A 13,176-nucleotide genomic window follows, 5' to 3' on the forward strand; every position below is an offset into this window, starting at 1 on the left:
AAGGCTAAGAAGAACATCCAATCTTATCTGGATAAGTTCATACGGTATGGTATCCGAAAATTCTGTACTTCCCCCTGGAACACCCCATTGCTGCCTGTTCAAAAGCCCGGTACAGATGAGTATCGACCTGTGCAGGACTTGAGAGCAGTCAATGATGCGGTTGTTAGTATACATCCAGTTGTGCCCAATCCATATAACCTGCTTGCTTTAATTCCGGGCGGGGCTACTTATTTTACAGTCTTAGACCTCAAAGATGCCTTCTTTTGCCTCCAAATTGCCGCAGAAAGCCAATGTATCTTCGCTTTCCAATGGGAAAACGCTGTGACGGGCTCAAAATGCCAAATGACCTGGACAAGACTGCCCCAAGGGTTTAAAAATTCACCTACCCTATTTGGTTCAGCTCTAAGTCAAGATCTACTGGATTTCGAGTCCATCCCAGGAGAGTGTGTATTGTTACAATATGTAGATGACTTGTTGATAGCAGCAGTTACAAAGGAAATATGTCAGCAAGCAACGCATGATCTACTACACATTCTCTGGAAGGCATTATACAAGGTGTCTAGAAAGAAGGCTCAGTTGTGTTTGCCAACTGTCAAATATCTGGGATTCCAGATCTCTGAAGGTCAAAGAATTATGGGGCCAGAGAGAAAAGAAGCTGTATGTCAAATACCGATACCCAAGAATAGAAGACAAGTGCGAGAATTCTTGGGGGCAGCAGGCTTCTGTAGGATATGGATTCCCAGCTACGCGATACTGGCAAAACCTCTGTATGCAGCTATCAAAGGTACAGAGCACGACCCCTTCTTATGGACTCAAGAACAGCAAACGGCATTTGAAGATGTGAAGAAGGCTTTGATGAGTGCCCCAGCATTAGGTCTACCTGATCACACACGACCATTCTACCTGTATGTACATGAGCAAAGAAGAATGGCTGTGGGAGTATTGACACAGTACTTGGGATCATGGCAAAGACCTGTTGCCTACATGTCTAAGCAACTGGATACAGTGGCCAGCGGACTTCCACCTTGTCTAAGAGCCGTAGCTGCAGCTGCCCTGCTAGTAGCTGAAGCCGATAAACTCACTCTGGGTCAAGAACTTTATGTACGAGTCCCACATGCAGTACAGACGTTGTTGGATTACAAAGGAAATCATTGGTTTAGTAACAGCCGTATGACCAAGTATCAAGCAATGTTGTGTGAAAACCCAAGAGTGCATTTAGAGACTGTAAACACCTTAAATCCAGCTACCCTTTTGCCACAACCTACTGAAAGTCAACATGATTGTTTGGAAGTGATGGATGAAGTATTTTCAAGTAGACCAGATCTTCGTGATTTTCCCATCCAGAACCCCGATGTTCAATATTACACCGACGGCAGTAGTTATGTGAAAGAAGGGATCCGCTATGCAGGATATGCAGTAACAACGATAGACAAGGTGATAGAAGCTCGGCCACTGGCAAAAGGAACATCAGCACAAAAGGCAGAATTGATAGCACTGACACGAGCGTTACAATTGGCTGAAGGTTTAAGAGTGAACATCTACACGGACTCCAAGTATGCGTTTTTGACCACTCATGCCCACAGAGCTTTGTATAAAGAAAGAGGACTATTGAATTCAGAAGGCAAAGAAATCAAGTACGCAGCTGAAATCCTACAACTATAGGAAGCAGTGTGGGAGCCGAAAGAAGTCGGTATTATACATTGTCGAGCGCATCTGAGAGGAGATGGTAATGTAACCAAAGGAAATCGGATGGCAAATAGTGCATCTAAGCGTGCCGCTGAATCGGGAAGACAGGAATATGTGGAGCATATAGCTGCTCTTATACCAACTCCACTGTCTCAATGGACTCCGGTTTATACAGCTCAAGAAGAGGAGTGGTTAAAGACTGAACCTGGAAAGTATTTGGAGAACAAATGGTATCAGTTAGAAGATGGAAGAATAGTCATTACAGCATCACTAGCGGTAGAAATTGTCCAAAACTATCACAACGGGACACATTCTGGGAGAGATAGTACAGAAGAATCTCTCAGAAAACATTTCTACATACCAAGATTGTCCAACTTGACTCAGGCCATTGTACGAAGATGTGTAACGTGTGCTAAAAATAATGCAAGGCAAGGACCAGTAAAGCCACCAGGAGTCCAGTTTATGGGGGGACTCCCCATGTCCGATCTACAAATTGACTATACAGTAATGCCTAAATCTGGTGAACATCGTTACCTACTGGTAGTTGTGTGCACCTATTCAGGCTGGGTAGAAGCATGTCCTACTCGTACGGAGAAAGCAGGAGAAGTTGTGAGATTCCTGCTACGAGAAATAACACCCCGATATGGACTACCCTGCTCTATAGGATCGGACAATGGTCCAGCTTTTGTTCATCAGTGCCTACAACAACTGACTCATATGCTTGGTATAAAGTGGAGGCTTCATACGGCATATAGACCCCAAAGTTCTGGTAAGGTAGAGAGAATGAATAGAACTATTAAGAATCAGTTGGCTAAAATGTGTCAGGAAACCCAACTTAAGTGGAACGTTCTCTTGCCCATAGCTCTATTGCGAATCCGCAGTACACCTACCAGAAGGATGGGCCTCTCTCCTTTTGAAATCATGTATGGGCGACCACCTCCCGTACTTGGTAACTTAAGGGGGGATTTGAGTCAGTTGGGAGAAGGAATTACCCGGCAGCAGGTTGTAGAGTTGGGTAAGACTATGGAGGAGGTACAGAAATGGGTACAAGATAGATTACCTGTGAATATTTATCCCCCAGTTCATAGTTACCACCCAGGAGACCAAGTGTGGATTAAAGAGTGGAATAATGTACCGTTAGGGCCCAAGTGGAGAGGTCCTTATGTTGTTCTTTTATCTACCCCTACAGCGATAAAAGTAGCCAAAGTGACTCCGTGGATACATCACTCCAGGGTTAAACCAGCAGCAGTCGATTCTTGGCAAGCTACAGCAGATCCAGAGAATCCCTGCAAGATCCGGTTAAAGCGCACGACTCAGTCGGAGTGACGAGGAACCTTGTGGATTACAAATTTTATTGTTTCAGAGATTTGGTAAGTGAGTGAGAAGGCCATAATAAAGCCTGTCCGCTCACCAACGAGTGTATAAGTCAGGAAAAGTCTCGAAGGGACCCCTGTGAAGATGTGCAGAACTCCATTCCCTGCAGCCCTTACATCCTGGAAGCTGAGGTGCCTTCGCACGGACGAAGACTGAGGATGACGACGAAAGATGTGTTTCTAATAATGTTTTTATATGTGTATTTTTATATTCAGGAAGGTAGAGGTACCGACACTCCTAGCTGTGAGGTATGCATTAAGACTACAAGAACAGGTAACCATATTTCCCAGACCCTAATTTGGCATTCGCAATACGAGTGTAAAGGAGATGTATCAAGATGTAGATACTTAAATATAGAATATAGTGTGTGCCATTTAGGAGTAGGAGAACCTAAGTGCTTCAGTCCAGAGTATCAACCCCGTACAATTTGGTTGACTCTCAGGAATGGAGATCCTCAGGGGACCCTAATTAACAAAACGGTATTAAAATCCGTATATTCTTCAGGTGTTCTGCTATTTGATGCGTGTAAAGCGATATCAAGTGGTAGGAAGCCGTGGAATGTATGTGGGGATCTTAGATGGGAGAGAACGTATGGGTCTAACGATAAATATATTTGTCCCAGTAGTAAAAATAAGTATGTGAGTCCTAGATGCCCAAATAGAGATTATAACTTTTGCCCATATTGGTCTTGTGTGGGGTGGGCAACTTGGGGACAGACAGTAGACAAGGACATGATTGTGACTAAGTTGCCTACCAATCCATATTGTAAGTCTATGGAATGCAATCCCATCCATATACTTATAAATAACCCTGACAAGTTCTTAGATAAATATGGTAATTTATTTGGGTTCCAAATATATGGGACGGGTTTAGACCCTGGGACAGTATTGTTTATAGATTCATTGATTTAGCTGAAAGTATTGCCGGTAGTCTTAATGTTACCAACTGCTATGTGTGTGGAGGTACTAACATGGGAGACCAATGGCCTTGGGAAGCAAAGGAGGTAATGTCCGGTTCTGAGGCAGTTGAACAATCAATATCTTCACAAGCCGATTATCATATGAGTGTTAGAGGTAAATCTGAGTGGAGATTAAAGACCTCCATCATAGGTTATGTTTGCATAGCGAGGAAAGGAATGATGTATAATACTTCTGTAGGAGAGTTAACTTGTCTAGGGCAAAAAGCTTATGATGATAATACAAAGAATACAACTTGGTGGTCGGCTTCAAATGTCTCAGAACCATCTAACCCGTTTGCTAGATACACCAATTTAAAGGATGTGTGGTTTGATCTATCCATCACATCTAATTGGAGAGCCCCAGCAAATTTGTACTGGATCTGTGGTAAGAAAGCCTATTCGGAGTTGCCACAGGACTGGGAAGGGGCATGTGTGTTGGGTATGCTCAAACCATCCTTCTTCTTGTTACCTATCGAAACAGGTGAGACTTTAGGTGTTAAAGTCTATGATGTGAATCATAGGAAGAAAAGGGGACCCATAGAGATAGGTACCTGGGAAGATAATGAATGGCCTCCCCAGCGTATTATAGATTACTATGGGCCAGCCACGTGGGCAGAGGATGGTACCTTTGGTTATAGAACCCCAATTTATATGCTCAACCGTATTATAAGATTACAGGCAGTGGTTGAGATTATTACTAATGAGACCTCACAAGCGCTCAATCTTCTAGCGAAGCACAATACCAGGATGAGGACAGCAGTATACCAAAATAGATTAGCCTTGGATTACCTTTTGGCAGTAGAGTAAGGTGTATGTGGGAAGTTTAACCTGAGCAATTGCTGTCTTCAAATAGATGACGAAGGGCAAGCAATAGCTGAGCTTACTAGCCATATGGTTAAACTAGCGCATGTGCCTACTCAGGTATGGAAAGGGTATAATCCAAGTAGTTGGTTTGGTAGCTGGTATGAGTGGTTTGGAGGGCTTAAGGCATTGGTAGGTGGAGTCCTACTGATTTTAATGTTGTGTTTACTCCTGCCATGTCTTATACCCTTAGTAGTTAGGTCTGTGCAAAGCCTGATAGAAAATATAGCAGAGAGGAAGGCTGCTGCACAGATAATGGCAATTTATAAATGCAAGGCTCTAGATCAGGGAGAACCAATGCAGAAAGATGAGTGTTGAAGATTCACATCATAGATAAGTCTGGTCTGGTTCATGGTAACTTGCGGTGTATGCAAACCAAGGTTAAGTGATGCCTCAAGTAATTGTGAAATATCAAGAGGCATCAAAGGGGGGAATGTGGTGGAATCTCGGTAAAACTAAATTTAGTAGGCCGAGATTACCACGTGGCATGTGTACGTGCATATGCTGACGTATCAATCAGTAGTGTACGGAGCATGTGCAAGAATACAGGATGTAGTATTCCCCTCCTCCATTGTGCTGGACAGGCCATGCGGTCAAGCAGGAAGTAAATTCTTATTTGTATTGATTGGTCAAGAGAATGTGTGGGTGGAGCTTAATATGGGAGGAGTTATGTGCCTATATAAGGAGCCTGCACTATTGTCCGGGGCTCAGAACTTGTTGTATTTTGGTGACATTAGTCCCTCTGAGTCCCGATCGGTGAACCGAATAAAGAATCTCTTCCTTCCTGAAGAAACCTGTGTCCATCTCTCTGTGCTTCGCTTCCGTCAGTTTCTCCGGTATCAATAGCAGAAAACTGAAAGCATTCGCTAAGTTAGCTATGCTTCCAATTCTGCTGTTTTGACCTTAAGTTTGAAATTCACTGTGGAATCTTTCTTTAATGAATTACCCTGATTGTTTTATCCATTAAACTCTAAATCATAGCAAGCAGAAGCTGAGATAGTCATGCCGAAACTGTAGATGAGAAGGATCATTTTTCCAGACCAACTCTTTCATCCTGAATAGGACTAATCGGATTCCAATTAAATTATCAAACCATTTTCAAATGATTTGACAACTTACCTTTAGAGAGCGCCACTGCACTCCAGGCACCATAACCACAACAGCATGCTGGAGCAGTTATCGTGCTCGTAGTTTTCCTTTACACTTTGATTCTTGACTATAGGAAAAAATTTAATTCAAGATGATTCCTAAATAAGATAGGTGACTGTTTTGGCTGCTGCTTCACAAATCGTTAGGTTAAAAGTAAGAATTGACAGCATCATTACTGCGTCCCAAGCAATTTCATCAGTGGTTGTCAGTCAGACAGATAGATAGGAGGCAGTCTCTCAAAGTGAGAGAGGGATTAGATATTAGATAAAAATCACAACAGAGGCCCTTGTTAGAATCTCATCAAATGAATCAAGAGCAAAAACAGGTTTCCCACTTCAGGAAGAACTGCATAACTGCCAGATCCTGAACAGCCTGCATGCTTTGCATTGAAGCCTGAGGACTTCTAGCTTACAAGGCATAACATGGCAAAGAAAACTAGCCGTGGTCTCTTAACTTGATCAAGTAAACTCCTTCTCTTATAAGAATAACATAAGATAGGAAAGAAGCCTGGTGCATGCTGGGATATAGTGTGTTCCCTGAGCGAGATATGGAGTTTTCATACGTGACAGATTTGTATGTTCTATTGATTAATGTTGGGAATTTCTGGGTGACAACCTCTTAAAACAACATGCAATTCTATTTAAATCAATATATAATTCAATGTGTTTTGTTTACTATTTATATAATCATTTGTGCAATATTGTATGGCAAACAAGAACAAAATATATGTAGGGCAAAAAACAAACTGACTATTTTCATCTAGTAACATACTTAATAAATACATATAGATAGTCCTATAGTGCGATATCAAATGAAAATATGGTGGGGGTTTTTCCACATTGAAGCTATCATTTATTTTACAACGTATCATACCTTAGTAGGTATGGTCTGAATAATATAAATTCATCCCATAATGCATTGCCTACCGTAGGCTATAAACATGCACAAGATGCATAGCACAAACACTAACGTTTTCTGCAGTAGTCACTACATCGATTAAAAAAATATACATACAACGGGGGGCAGGGCATGACAGCAATGGCGACTGGATGTGTTTACACTGAGCTCCACCTGTATACGTCGATTTTGGCCAGTCGCCCTTGCCATCTACACTTTACTCTGAGCAATCTAAGACTCCTTGCCAACCTACATTGTTGACCGGCTCGGGGTTGCCTCATGCGGTCACGGACAACTGTTTTTTACCGATTGAGTGCGAGGCCTGGCAGGCGCAGCAGTAGGGAGAGACGGAAGATCTTCCGACCTGACGTGTGCCGACTCTAAGTACCAAGGAGCTGGTGCCCTGCTACCCCCCTTTGGACCGGTGGGGGTGATCCCGGTACTCACCATGTGGACCCGTACACTCTAGGGGAGACAAGTGGCCCTGCCTTACTCAGCTATCAACCGTCTGGGTTACCTATCATGGCGGATGTTGCGTGTCCCCTAACATGCCAGAGCAAGTGGTCTGGGTTCCAGTCCCGGCTGGACGCCCTCTTCTACAGGTTCTGGAGGAGGCTACATGCCAACTTCCTCACCTGCAAGGGTGGTCTGGCAGCCCTGTGGCAGACGAGCAGCTTTGGGCCCAATTACGATGACGCAAACTGCAACGGCTGCACCAGAAGCAAACACTGTATGGCCCACCACAGAAGCAGGGCAAACGCAGACCACGATCAGTAATCTGCGAGAGAGCTGCAGAGCAGTGGGAAGCGCTGCACGTACCGCATGGACTGACTGCTCATCATGCCACCGGTCTCTGAAGCACTCTGCTGGCCATACAGCATCACACTGTATCCTGCCCCAAACAGGTATCGGCTGAAGAGTGATCAGTGGAACCTCAATGCGGTTCTCTAAATGCCCAGCATAACTACCCTGAAGAGAACTGTTGGTGTACTGGCTACCCTTTTTCTTGTTGGCATATAGTATCCTAATGTTCTATTATGCCTTTCCATTAAACTTCAATGCTATAGCTCGTGTGTCCTGTGTTTTGGACTTTCCCACCCAGAAAGAGGGTTCAATGGGGCGGTATTCTTATGCTGCTGACCAGATCAGATAGTCTAGCTTATCTCATTAACTACACACACATACAGATGGTACCTACTACGTACGGATATACACATACATACACACACAAAATATTACTGCTCCTCCCTTCCCCCCCCCCCTCTATTGCCCGTTTCTCAGTTTATCTGTGAATAAAGTCACCATTTAGTAAATGTCCCCTAGCCATATATTATCTCTTATTTTTTGGGAACATAGATCAAATTCAATATTATGAAACAAAACTAACATTCTCGGCAATTGCACCGTTCGGTTGGTCATGATTCAGGAACATTTCGGCTTGGATCAATAATCTGATTGGCCCAAAATCGGACAAACTGCAGTTTGGACAAAAACAAATCTTAAAGTCTTACGCAATTTACTTTGGTTATGGATGGTTATGTCACATTTGTAATTGGGGAACATCATTCTGGCTGACACGCACACCAGGATGGCAAGCTGTCTGTCAAGATAATTAGCTAGTGCTACCCATAAGCAGAGCACTTCTGAAGCGATCAGTTATGGCATGCTTTGGAATTACTTCACCCAGACTGTAAACCGTTTTATCAATGTGCTCACCCCAGACCTTTCTCTAAAGTCCCAGAACCAAGACATCAGCATATAAAACATGGATGACAGGTCAGGTCCAAAAATCTGGACTGTCTATATGGATTCATGATGGTTTCTACTAATGAAAACACTGTTAAAGGGACATTCAACTGCCTAAATAAAAAAAATTGAAAACATGCATTCAACTGTGCATGTTTTTTTTTCTATTTGGAAAGATCTCACCTGCACCCTTAGCAAGTCCTCCTCTTCTAGCCCAGCTTATTCTGTGGCTGTCCAATCACAGACATCTCAATGCAGCTCAATGAGAAGTCTTTGCAAGGCAGGTGCTCTAAGCAATTACCAGTCTCTTGAGTTTAGCTCCACTGAGGAAGTAACAGGACTGGTTATCTGATTGACATCAAGCGGGTGTAAAAATATAAAAATTTTAAATGTGCCAATAATCGCAACAATAATAGCAAAGAAAAGGGACATTTCCATGGTGATAGGTGCCTGTTGTACACAATCAAGAAGTACCAATAAAGATAGAACACCAACATATGCTGCAGCATTGTACAGAGTATATACATTTATATATAAATAAGTGATGACCAACAACATAATGACAGAAGCATCAGCTGTTGAGGGCCCTGCTCTACTGAGCATGCCATCTAACTTTGCATACCATTGCCAAGCAAAAAATCCTGTTTTGCTACTTGTGGTCCCTAAATTGCCTCCATTAAATCACGGCTTTCATTCAGAACTTTAGCACAGTAGCACACAGTATAGACACAGTGTATCCCCAGCATTCCTGTATAATCAGCATTCTACTCCTGGACTAGAGAGCATGTACCCTCAGCACTCTACTCCTGGACTAGAGAACATGTATCCTCAGCACTCTACTCCTGGACTAGAGAACATGTATCCTCAGCACTCTACTCCTGGACTAGAGAACATGTATCCTCAGCACTCTACTCCTGGACTAGAGAACATGTATCCTCAGCACTCTACTCCTGGACTAGACAGCATGTATCCTCAGCACTCTACTCCTGGACTAGACAGCATGTATCCTCAGCACTCTACTCCTGGACTAGAGAGCATGTATCCTCAGCACTCTACTCCTGGACTAGAGAGCATGTATCCTCAGCACTCTACTCCTGGACTAGAGAGCATGTATCCTCAGCACTCTACTCCTGGACTAGAGAGCATGTATCCTCAGCACTCTACTCCTGGACTAGAGAGCATGTATCCTCAGCACTCTACTCCTGGACTAGAGAGCATGTATCCTCAGCACTCTACTCCTGGACTAGAGAGCATGTATCCTCAGCACTCTACTCCTGGACTAGAGAGCATGTATCCTCAGCACTCTACTCCTGGACTAGAGAGCATGTATCCTCAGCACTCTACTCCTGGACTAGAGAGCATGTATCCTCAGCACTCTACTCCTGGACTAGAGAGCATGTATCCTCAGCACCCTACTCCTGGACTAGAGAGCATGTATCCTCAGCACCCTACTCCTGGACTAGAGAGCATGTATCCTCAGCACCCTACTCCTGGACTAGAGAGCATGTATCCTCAGCACCCTACTCCTGGACTAGAGAGCATGTATCCTCAGCACCCTACTCCTGGACTAGAGAGCATGTATCCTCAGCACCCTACTCCTGGACTAGAGAGCATGTATCCTCAGCACCCTACTCCTGGACTAGAGAGCATGTATCCTCAGCACCCTACTCCTGGACTAGAGAGCATGTATCCTCAGCACCCTACTCCTGGACTAGAGAGCATGTATCCTCAGCACCCTACTCCTGGACTAGAGAGCATGTATCCTCAGCACCCTACTCCTGGACTAGAGAGCATGTATCCTCAGCACCCTACTCCTGGACTAGAGAGCATGTACCCTCAGCACCCTACTCCTGGACTAGAGAGCATGTATCCTCAGCACTCTACTCCTGGACTAGAGAACATGTATCCTCAGCACTCTACTCCTGGACTAGAGCACATGTATCCTCAGCACCCTACTCCTGGACTAGAGAGCATGTATCCTCAGCACTCTACTCCTGGACTAGAGAGCATGTATCCTCAGCACTCTACTCGTGGACTAGAGAGCATGTATCCTCAGCACTCTACTCGTGGACTAGAGAGCATGTATCCTCAGCACTCTACTCGTGGACTAGAGAACATGTATCCTCAGCACTCTACTCCTGGACTAGAGAACATGTATCCTCAGCGCTCTACACGTGGACTAGAGAACATGTATCCTCAGCACTCTACTCGTGGACTAGAGAACATGTATCCTCAGCACTCTACTCCTGGACTAGGCAACATGTATCCTCAGCACTCTACTCCTGGACTAGGCAACATGTATCCTCAGCACTCTACTCCTGGACTAGGCAACATGTATCCTCAGCACTCTACTCCTGGACTAGGCAACATGTATCCTCAGCACTCTACTCCTGGACTAGGCAACATGTAGATTGCCGCAACCTCTGGTCTACCCCCACCTCCACCCTTCTCAGTCTGTCCACTGGCTGAGCATGGTGGGTAGTGCAGTCCACTGAAAGCACTTGAGGGACGGTAGGTCTTACAAAAACTGCTCAATTAGTTTGTTCTGTGGTTTCACTCACCTGGATGAAGGCCCGTTCATGTGAGGAGCTGCACTGCCTCCCCTCAGTAGGTTAGCACAGTGCCCAGCCTTGCGAGTAAGGCTTTGCAGGGTGACCTGAAGGTAAGCACTGTTCCCCAGCTCATTCCAATGGTTTTGCTTGATAATTTGGCGTATGAGCTCCTTTATATCCTGGGCGATATCCGGCAGGTAGGGATGACTTCTGTGGAGTTGAGCGTCCCCTCTGAACTTAATGAGGCCATCCAGCTCCCGGAGAGTCCTGTCCACCATCTTCCTGTCCAGGCGAGAACTCCATAGTCCATGTGTGGAGGACATGTGTTAAGTGGGGTGGGACAAATGGGGCAGAGGGCAGCGGAAGAGTAGACAGCAAGTACGAAGGAAGAAAAATATAGGAAGCTGTTGGCTTTAGGCACAGAATGGAGAAGACAGGTGATCTAGGATGGTGGAGAATAGAGAAGCTGGGGAGGTACCCTCATAGAGTGACAAAAGTTGTTGTCTGGATCTAATTGGAAATCCAGGGTCTCTTCTGGTTGTGGCTGCCGTTCAGAGTGACAGCTCAGCTGTGCAGTCTCTTCCTGTTTGTGAAATAGAGACACACCTACTGCATGTTAGGTGCACCTGCCGGACAGGTAGAGTCTGTGCTAGGAGCGTGCAGGTACCTGGACTGTGTGTTCTGGATCAGTATAAAGCATTGTACTCTCTGGGTTCAGTACATGCAGTCATTTGGCACACTGTACTAGTAAATAACTGCAGTTTTTTGAGCTAGTATACTAGAATTACAGTGGCTGCACATTATACAGGTAGCACAGTGCATCCAATGGGATCTGTACATGCAGCTAAGGGCATAGAGTACAGTATAGGTACACTGCCTGCACTCAACTAATGGCACTGAGTACAGTTCTGGTTCACTGGCTATGCAACCAGAACATAGCAAAGAGGAGGCAGAAAAGCACAAAAACTTTTATTACAGCATGAAAAAAAAAATGTGTAATGAATACATGATTTGTTGGTTTATTCACTAAACACTGAAGTGCAGCAAATTGAAAAAACGAATTTCCAAAAAATGGTCAACATTGAAATTGACAAATCTCCAGTATTCCTACAGTAACAGCTTGCCTACTTTATCCAAAAAAAATTTCAACTTAACTTATTCACTACAATTTGGGGTTATGTGAATAAACCCCCATACAGTGTAAGAAGAGCTCGGATTTAGATTTCCTTTGTGTTATATTTTTTTTTTTTACTATAATCAACCAATTTAGGAAATGTATTGGCTATGTTTGACATTTTCAAAAATTTTGGCCAGAATTTAAAAATTGTGGTTGTCAATTCTCTGCAACAACAAGAAATGCACTAGAACATTGCAGCAATTAGATCATTTTAAATTAGATACAGTGGTACCTCGGTTTGCAAACGCCTCGGTTAATATAATTTTCGGCTTACAAATGAAAATCCATTGAAAAGAATGCCTCGGTTTACAAATGTTTTTACGCAATACAAAGCAAGATGCCCCAGGAGGCATTGCGCCTGGGATGTTTGTACCGCCGCTCCCGTGCATGCATCAGGTTTTGGAGCCATCCTGGAAATTTTTTGCAGCGGTTTTGGGACTTTTTGGAACTTTTTGGGTGCATTTCTCAAGCCGAGGAAAGGTAGGGGAGCTGAGCTTTGTCATTTGCATGGCTTGTACTGTGTGTTCTGCATTGTGGGTTGGTTTCCATGCCAGCTCATTTTGACTTTTTTTTGTGACGTTCAGAACGTATTAATTGGTTTTCAAAGAATTCCCAAGGGAAACCGCGTTTTGGTTTACATATTTTTCACACTAAGAAACGTCCCGGAGAACGCATTAAAGGAACACTGTAGTCACCTAAATTACTTTAGCTAAATAAAGCAGTTTTAGTGTATAGATCATTCCCCTGCAATTTCACTGCTCAATTCACTGTCATTT

General features: G+C 44.0%; 1 protein-coding gene across 1 annotated transcript in view; it reads right to left on the reverse strand.

Moving 5' to 3' along the window:
- Positions 1-11,803, reverse strand: part of CBLC (Cbl proto-oncogene C) — a 70,323-nt gene extending 58,520 nt beyond the window's left edge. Inside the window, exon 1 of the mRNA XM_063436884.1 lies at positions 11,233-11,803. Within this exon, the coding sequence (XP_063292954.1) occupies positions 11,233-11,546 (314 nt within the window). The 5' untranslated portion in view covers positions 11,547-11,803. The remainder of the gene's footprint in view (positions 1-11,232) is intronic.
- Between the last annotated feature and the right edge of the window lie 1,373 nt (positions 11,804-13,176).

This window comes from Pelobates fuscus, chromosome 11, assembly GCF_036172605.1.
Source record: "Pelobates fuscus isolate aPelFus1 chromosome 11, aPelFus1.pri, whole genome shotgun sequence".
Taxonomy (NCBI): Eukaryota; Metazoa; Chordata; class Amphibia; order Anura; family Pelobatidae; genus Pelobates; species Pelobates fuscus.